General features: G+C 38.8%; 1 protein-coding gene across 1 annotated transcript in view; it reads left to right on the plus strand.

Moving 5' to 3' along the window:
• The first annotated feature begins 7,457 nt into the window (after positions 1-7,457).
• ulk4 (unc-51 like kinase 4) overlaps positions 7,458-9,297 on the plus strand; it is a 92,500-nt gene continuing 90,660 nt past the window's right edge. The window contains exons 1-4 of the mRNA XM_071541182.1: positions 7,458-7,506; positions 8,099-8,262; positions 8,700-8,799; positions 8,997-9,136. Coding sequence (XP_071397283.1) covers positions 8,125-8,262; positions 8,700-8,799; positions 8,997-9,136 — 378 coding nt within the window. The 5' untranslated portion in view covers positions 7,458-7,506; positions 8,099-8,124. The remainder of the gene's footprint in view (positions 7,507-8,098; positions 8,263-8,699; positions 8,800-8,996; positions 9,137-9,297) is intronic.

Genomic DNA, 9,297 nt, shown 5'->3' on the forward strand with positions numbered 1-9,297 from the left:
CAGAAACAAGGGTCATCTAAAGTTATTAATCTAGTGGATGAGAGGGAAGCAGGTGAGAAGCCAAAAAAAGATATAGCCTAGTTTATCTTCAAACTCTATGGCTCAGGAAAGCCGTACAGGTTGTTGGCCTGTTTCTGGTGATTCCCCACATTACAGGACTAGTGTGACCCTGGATCCCACAGAGAGGCCACATTTACTCAGTTGGGTCCCATACAAGTGTAGGACCATTCACTAGACTAACAGCTTCTGTTTAAAGTCATAATCCACAACATTTTCATATAAATAAATGCCTGTTTATGTAGTGATTCAACCTATAGGCAGTTCATAAAAGTTTTCACAGTTCCTGTTCTTGTATTTTACGTTTCTGGGAACAACAACAGTGTTTTTTTGTTGAAATAAAATAGTAGAAGAAACTGGGTTGTTAGCATGAGCAGTGATAGCCACCATGGCTGAACAGACAAAGAGAAGAGAGCCACCTACAGAAACTCAAACTTCATCAATAGACAATCTGAGGAAAATTTCATCTCTGGGAAGTTCAGTGCAGGAACACCACAGCAATGAGTGCTTAGCACATAAAACAAAATAAAAAAAAACAAAACAAGGATCTTACAGATTACCACATTGAGTGTTTTCTATTGCAAAATGTGTAATCTTCTTGGGGATGAACAAAGTTGGCAGAGCAGAGGTGTGTATGAAAGGTGTTATGTTCTCTATAATCTCTCTCTGAAGCCTCAAGCCTGTCATGTTAGTTTTTATTACATAACCTTCATTGTTCTGTGCTGTCAGTCAGTAGTCAGCATGCAATCTGTCAGAGCAAACCAGGGGAATTAGGACTCACACACACACATGCACACAAGACCTGGGTCGAATAATATTTGCAAACCCTTTTCATGTTTGTTTTTATACTCTATTTGTCACACGGGTGGGTTTTGCCACATGAGGGAATAGAATACTTCTGAGTTACAACTGACTTGACACACACACAGACACACACACACACACACACACACACACTAAAACACGATTCAGTATTCCACAGTCCATATGCTGCCCAGAGACAGCTGTATCAGTTCATTTCAGCTCAGTTCAGTGAACTGTGATCACGTGCTGGCTCACACTGCCGCTAACTCTTCCTGTCTGCCATTGACATGTGTCTTTGGCACCCAAAGGGCCTGTCTGCATCAAAAGTATCATTGTATTTAACAGCATCATCTCACCCACCATACCCAATCTCATCACATTCTATTGCTTATCTTTTTGAACTAAACACACAGTATGTCACATTCTACTGTATCCTAATTGTGTTAGCTGCTTTATTATATGGTATTTTTATTGTTCCACAGTGTGCTAGCTAATACAGACTAGAGGCAGGGCTGAACATAACTTAGATATACATGTTTTTTTTGGGGGTCCAAAACAAATACAGATATTTGGGGGAGAAAATCAGAAATATCCAACATATCCTGCTGATCATGATTTATTTTTGTGGTATCGGCCTAGTTGTCAATCAGTAAAATTCATTACAGCACCCTTCATTCTCTCTCTAGACCATATTCCTACAAAAAAAACAAAAAAAATCTAAAAACACAGTTAAATTTGAGATTTTTACTACTCAAAGACCCAATGTGTAATAGAGGTTTTGAACTAAAAAAGTATTTGTGCCACAACTAGTTTTTTGGTACTGACTGATATTATTGATTCATTATGGGTGAAATTAATGCTTGAATATTGGCAAACCTCAACTTCTGGTTGCGTTGATTATTACTCATCCAATCATAAAATCTGTCCTTAGTGATAGAAAAGAACAGTAAACTCTTAAACGCTGATAACACACACACACACTGGCCCTGTTTCTTGCAGTTTATGATGTACTACCTCTTGTTGTTAATATCCTTGTTTTTTATCTGCTTTTGTGTCCTTTCATTTTCTGTAAAGCAGACTGATGATGAACCCAGGTCTAAAAGCACTCTATGAATCAACATTGACCATTCAAATCATAAAACTTCTTAGTGATAGGGTGCAGTAAAAGACCTTTGATGTTAATATCAGGGGCCTCATTCATAAAAATGTCCTTTGACCTTTTCCTGTAGATTCAAAGAATATCATACCAAAAGACATGAAAAAGAACTTTTTGAAATATCACAGAAAAGCAAGACCAATAGCTCACAGCATCTGGTAAAAATCACAGAATGTGTTTCATGAACTTCAACAACTTTCTCAACAAACAGAGTGGTGTGATGAAGACCGGTCTTTCACAGCTCCTTAATGACTGATCTATTGACGCTATTTATCATCTGTACACTTACTGACCTGTGTGTGTGTGTGTGTGTGTGTGTGCACATGCGCAAGTGAGAGTGAGAGAGGGAGAGAGAAAGAGGTCACTCCAGGACACCCCCCCACTCAGTCTGTCTATCTGCCTGCCTGCCTGTCTGTCTTTCCTTCCATCTATGCAGTTGCAGGTCTTGGTAGTGTGACTGTCTCAGCATGGCCATGTTAACACTAGTGCGGCCTGCTGCCTGACAGTATGCAGGCCTTCCTCAGATCATGTGCAGTTAGTTGGCAAACTGACTGGAACCTTATTTAGCTCCTCAGGACTCACTGGCCGAGAAACATTCCTCCTTAGCAGTCTAATGTTCAACTTCACCTTTTAAACAAACCTGTGGCTTATTTTGGGTCCTCACTCATAGCTGAGGAGAGTATTGTCCTCTGTGACTCTTCCCTGTCCAAGATATAGTTCTACTGTACCTGATAAAAAGTTCAAAAAGCCAAACAACACATTGAATTCCAGCCAGTAAGCACAGTTTGGGCTGATGTTGCACACCCAGGCTAACCAGCAGTAGCCTCTTTGTAGAAATCCAACCCAATAGCATTCAAAGTTACAATGAATGTACAAATATTAGGATCATCTTCCTGACATTGAGTTGCAGCCCCTTTTACACAATCCACATCTGGCCATACAAATCCTTCTCTAACTCGTCTGCTTCTCTTTCTCTGCATCCCCTCCTTTGTGATTGATAGCCTATAGATTTAATATGGGAAATCAATACGGGATAATGGATTTTAGCTGGATTCACCTCATCAGAGTACTTCATGAAAAGACTAGGCCTAAGTGTCCCTAATATACGTTAGTCCCTAATCAGTGAAGAAACATTACCATATTTTATAATCTTGGTCTCAGTCTCAAAATCTTGGTTTAGGCTCCTATGACTGAGACCTTAATCTCACTTTAACGAAAAATCACTGTAATATTCCTATAGGGATTTACAGTGTTTCTGAGATACTCAATAGTGAGGGTTTTTTTTATCTCTCATGTTATTACTATGATATTTCTATATGGACTTTGAGGGGTTTATTTTTTAGTTCTAACAGTATAGTATCCTTCTAGAAAGATAGATTTAAGATCTTTTTCATTATGGCATCTTAAAGCACATTGAGCAAAAGTAAATACTGGCTTATAATCAAACTTTGAAAGACAGCTATAGGCCTTTATAATCACATTTACTTGGCATTAATAACCTCATGTCACTTGACATTAAAGGCAGCGGATGACAGAGCTGGCTGTATTAATCTGTTACTCCTGAAGACTGAGCAGACTGGTCATCACAACCTCAGTCACTTTTGATGATTGAGGGCAGATTTGCTGTAATCCGATTACTTAAATCGGTTTGGTAGAAAGGAAGCTTATTAAATGCGGCCACAAACACACATGGCTGAGCGTTTTCACTTGTGAGGTCAACCTAAAACTCATATTACAGAGAATAAGGCTGAAAAGGGCCAGTTTTCACTGCAAGTCAAACGAGGACTTAACGTACAGTAGTTGGGACAGACATGGACAGAAAACTGAGGTAGGCTAACAGAAAGCACTGAAGGAGGTTTGACTGCTTCTCGTGCAAAAATAGGACTCTAATAGTCTACGAGAGACACATGTATTTCACAGATAACGTTACTCAAACTAACATTCAAATGCGACAGGGAAAACAAGCCTATAGGTTTCACAAATAGAGAGATAAATGAAACCCCATCCTAGCATAGGAACAAGTGGGGAGAGTCCTCGCGCACCTGCTACAATGTCATCATAATATCATGCAAAACTTTCTATCAGAGATGTTCACTTTAAGTAGACTGACAAAGCATCGCTTACCTCTTCAGCAGATAGCGCAGATTCCTTTTAGGAGGCAAAAAATAATCCCTTTCTCTGTTTTTTTTTTTTTTTTTTAAGTCTGTCGGTGGTTCACTCGGTGCGCCTCTACTCACTACCTCTCGATGTAAAACTAGCCAATGTGCCGAAATCTGTTGGTCCTTCCCTTTGTCATTTAAAATACCGGCCCGTTCCGAAGCGGAAAAGACGAAAAGTAAACGAGTAACGTTAGATGCAGAAAATGCGGGTTAAAATCCGAAGAGTCAGCCCTGTATGTGTCCAGAAAACTTATTCGAATCCTTTGCCGGGTGGCTGAATGGCTTGGTGGAAACAAAGCTGCAGCTCACAGTGAAGTTAGAAAGAATATCAAGATAATTCCGGTGCTGTTTTCAAAATAAAGGTCCGTGTTGGTTAAGTAGGCTATATTTTATGAACAAACTGTAGGTCCATTTTGCCATAATAGCTATTCTTTGACTGTTCGGGCCTATACTGGACTGTATAGACATGAAATGCAAAGGCATCAAAATTAAAATACATCCTCGAGGGGGCCTGTACAACACAATAGCTTTCAACAATTAGTTGAAAAAGCATGTTGTGACACTGGATAGTAGCAAGTATCAGGAAAAACAGGAGAGATGGGGAAAGACATGAAAAACCCATAGGCCTGATGCAAACCACATGTGCAATGTTCTATGTTGCTTAGCCACCCCAAAAACAAATTAAATGCTGGCATTTTTCTAGTTATAGACAATAAACTCTGAATTTTAAATGTCCTCATAATGTGACAATGGCCAGTTTCTGACTGTTCAGGTCACCTAGCATTTGCTTTTCTTGATAAATGGGAGTATGGCACCAAATTGAGCTCGCTTTTGCTTTGTCTTTGCTGAGTTTGTTGATATACAGTACATTATAAACTCCTATCACTGAATGACATAAATAAAAAAAACTTGTAGTTTGCCCATCAGTATATACTGTATGTATGCTGTCAAACTAAAAAACATTAAAACCACAAACACCAATGCAATGCAATGACCTGGGACTAAAGGTTAGAAAAGCTCCAGTTTGAATCCTGGCATCAGCTGTGTAAATCTGAGTCGGTAAGTAATGTTCTTTAAAAACAGATGCTTGATGAAAGTATTCTACTCTTTCAATCTGGGTGTCAACAGAGCAGTTAGCAGGAGTCCTTCCAATTAATTTGAAATTATTTTTTCTTTGCATTGATTTATTTATACAGATGAGTCTTGATTTATTTATACAGATGAGTCTTGCAATGAGTACATGTGGGGGGGAAAACATTATTTTAAAAAGGGAGTTTATTTTCTTACTTTTATTTTGGAAATAAAGTGTGGCAACAGGAAATGTTGTTATTGTCCACTTTAGGTAACTTCATATAGGTTGTAAAGTTGGACCACTGAGAGGATTTCCTCTCCTACTGTGTTTTATGCTGTGCTCTCTCTCTCTCTCTCTCTCTCTCTCTCTCTCTCTCTCTCCATCTCACTCAACCAGATAGGATTTAACTTTATAGAAACGGTAGCCCTACTCTTTATTTTCTGTTCCTTTCTTACATATTACATTGACCTTTTTAGTTTTACTGTTTTATTTTGTGATTGAGATTTTTTTTTTTAGGGTAGTCTGTTTTTAGTGCTAAATTTGTGAAGAAATAATAACAAAATGGACACTGTAAGAGAGAGACAATGCTAAGAACAAAATAAATTATCTTTACCATTAGTTGTTAAAACGAAATCCATGCTCTTCGTCCCCGTGAACGTCACATTTCTGCACCTCGACCATCATAGAGAATTCCGACTTTCTCTTTTTTTATTCAACACTTTGCCGGGTGCTTTGTGTCCTACCGGTCACACTCGGTGCATGACGTCAGTCTACTCTCAGCTGGGTGTGTGTGTGTGTGTGTGTGTGTGAGAGAGAGAGAGAGAGAGAGAGAGAGAGAGAGAGAGAGAGATTGAAGAAACAACAGTGGACTGGAAGAATGAAGATTAGTTAGACACCAAGACAAGTTAAACTTCTTACTACTGGGTGTAAGAGAGGAGAGAATTGTTTTGTTTAATTTATTTGATTCAATGGTAGAAAAATTGGTATTTCATAGCTAAAGGCACCAAGGCTATCTCCTCCACAAATAACCTCATACACCATGCCACATCCATTTAAACACAAGCCAAATAACCTACAGTTTAGTTTAAAAAAAAAAAAAAAAAAAGGGTTTAGATCCCATACTTATTTTTAGAAAGTTTGTAAAAAGTTGACAAGAGACCACTTTGTAGTTGATAGCAGTTTAACAAACTTTGCCATTTCAAGGAGGCGATGTCAAGTCTCTTGTCACCATTCACATCAGTGACAGCAGCTCAGCTGGAATAGGTCCTAGTCTCTCTCTTCACATAACTGAGGTTATGATCTTCAGATGCAACAGTTCACTGTAGGCGGCACTAGATAACCCCCTGTTCTGTACCTGCCTGGAACTCTGTCTAAAGTCTATGACAATAATATAACTATTAAAATTTGGTGTCATTTATTTGATCATCTACTCCAGCCTGAGGAAGTGAGGTAAATATCTACACTACATGGGACAACCACCTTGCATAAACCCTATATATGCAGTTTTGTAGAAAGATATATATATATATATATATATGAAGAGCTTTACACTTGAAAATGATCTCCCCAAATTCACTTCAGTCAGAAGACGGATGAATCAACCATCCAGCATCACAACTCTCAGACTAGACCAATATAATATCAGGATTAATTACATTATCAAACAAAATCAAACTAAACTAGAAACTACAAATCAAACTACAAACTATTTGTCCTACACTTTGGCTGGCTTCATGCTTGGACTGAATAACTTTTTTGTACTAGGCTACTTATACTAAAAAAAAAAAGAGACTCAAATGACCTTTTTAAAATTGTATGTGATAATGATGAAAAAGATGATGATGATTATTATTGTTGTTGTTTTATAGGCCTTTGAGTAGTTATCGTCCTGCACATCCTGCCCTGCCTGCATGCTGCCTGTTGTGTGCTGCCTTGTATCCTGGCAACGCAGGAATAGCACATTTGGGGGGGTCTGGGTAAAACCAATAAAAATATCTAAATAAAAACTAAAGTTACGCTTGATTTGGGTGTACGAGTAAGCATTTTCTTAACCGTAATAAATTCAGATGTATATAAACAACGACTTTGGTAAATATCTTAAGCCCTTTCTTTTCCAGAGTAAGTCTTGCCGTCCCTGTTGTAGTTAGAATAACGTGGCCCAAAACGCTTCCGGTAACAAACAGCGGCGGGTTGTTGAAGAAGACAGTGCGAAACTCACTTGAAAGCAACTGTTACGAAAACTGCAAAGATATTTTAATGTAAGTTAAGTGTCACCGTGGCATTTACACTTTTACGTGCACCATTTCCTACACCTTACTTCTCAAATACCGCTGTGAAATAATGCTATAACTTTAGTCGCGAACAAACTGTCAACTGTTTTGAATGGACGTTTCACAGCTTGTTTGTGGACTTTCTCTGGAACGTTATCGTGGTCTTTAGCTTATAAGCTAGCTCAGGGTTCCCAAAGTGGGGTTACAGTTTAATTAACAGTTTAATTACAGTATTATGTTATCCACTAGAAGGTAACTAGCACATTAAAAATATAACACTATATAAATTACTATTCTGATAGTTCTACTGGCCCCACTGTTATACAGGGAATCTCCAGTTAAAAGTATTTTCTGTCAGTTTTTCCCTTCAAATTAAGGGGGGCGGAGTAAAACACAGAGAGACAGGTATCTTATCAGATGCTATCATGCATGCGTGCAGCCCATTTCACAGTTATCAGTTTTAAAACTTTTACAGCTAACCAATTTTATATGCTATAATGGTGAAAAAGTAAGTTCATAAATGGAAGAACTAACCATTGTTTGTCAAATTTCTCTAAAAGGTCTGGTGATGTGTTGTCAGTGTCTTCTATTTCCTTTCCACAGCAGATGGAGAACTTCATCCTGTATGAGGAGCTGGGAGCAGGCAGCAGGTCTGTGGTCTATAAAGGCAGAAGGAAGGGCAGCCTCAGCTATGTAGCAATCATCTGCAGCGACAAAGCCAAGAGGCCTGAAATCACTAACCATGTAAGAGTGTGCTTCAAACTTTACATTAAGCATTATTAAGACGTCTATTACATTTATATTTTAGCAGCTATGTCAGCTTCTTCTGCACTGACAAGACCAAGAGACCTGAAATCACTGACTATTCAGCACTGGTTCAAAGTTTATATACTGCAGATTATTAAGACTTACAGTATATTAACTTTACATTCTATTAACTATGCTATCATCGGCAGTAATGAGACCAAAGGGCCTGAAATTACCAGCCATTGAACAGCGTGATTTACAAATTTAGCTAGCTTTTTGGGGAAACTTGTTGATTTTCCCAAATCTTTCCCAAACTAGCCAAGATCACAGGGATGTAGTGCTTGTGAATTGTGTATTAGGGTGGATTTCACTTTCAAGACTTGCAATAAAGAGTACACTGACTATAATGATTTATTGTGTCTGTCCCCTGTTAGGTCCGTCTGAGCCACGATCTGAGGCATCAGAACATTGTGTCCTTCTATGAGTGGTATGAGACCAGCAACCACCTCTGGTTGGTAGTGGAGCTCTGTACAGGTCAGTCACTCCTGATAAGCACACAACATGCACCATTACATGTAACCAGTTATGTTTGTGTTGTACTTGTTGCACTTGTTGTACTTTGAATTGAGGTGGGTTCTTCTGAAAGGTCGCTGTCTCGCTCTCTCTCCTTTTCTCTTTCTTTCTCTCATGCCTGCATTTTGTCTCTGTCTTTCTCTCTGTGTGTCTGTTAGGTGGTTCCCTGAAGGCTGTGATTGGTCAGGATGGCTGTCTGTCAGAAGAGGTGGTGAGGGGGTTTGGGTGGGACTTAGTCAGAGGATTGAAACACATCCATGAATCAGGAATCGTCTTCTCTGACCTCACCCCTGCCAAGGTTTGTGTGTGTGCTCATGTGTGTAAGTGGGCGTGTATGTGTGTAGCAAAAAAAGTGCATTCTATTCTATTCTATTCTATTATATTCTATTAAGTTAATTGCTTGCTGCTGGTGACACCTTGAGCAAGAAACAGAGTTTGGCCATCATAGTTTTGAGTGGC

This window comes from Centroberyx affinis, unplaced genomic scaffold, assembly GCF_046629955.1.
Source record: "Centroberyx affinis isolate AG114_WGS23_722 - 3 ecotype Tasmania unplaced genomic scaffold, CSIRO-AGI_Caff_v1 ptg003815l_1, whole genome shotgun sequence".
Lineage (NCBI taxonomy): Eukaryota > Metazoa > Chordata > Actinopteri > Beryciformes > Berycidae > Centroberyx > Centroberyx affinis.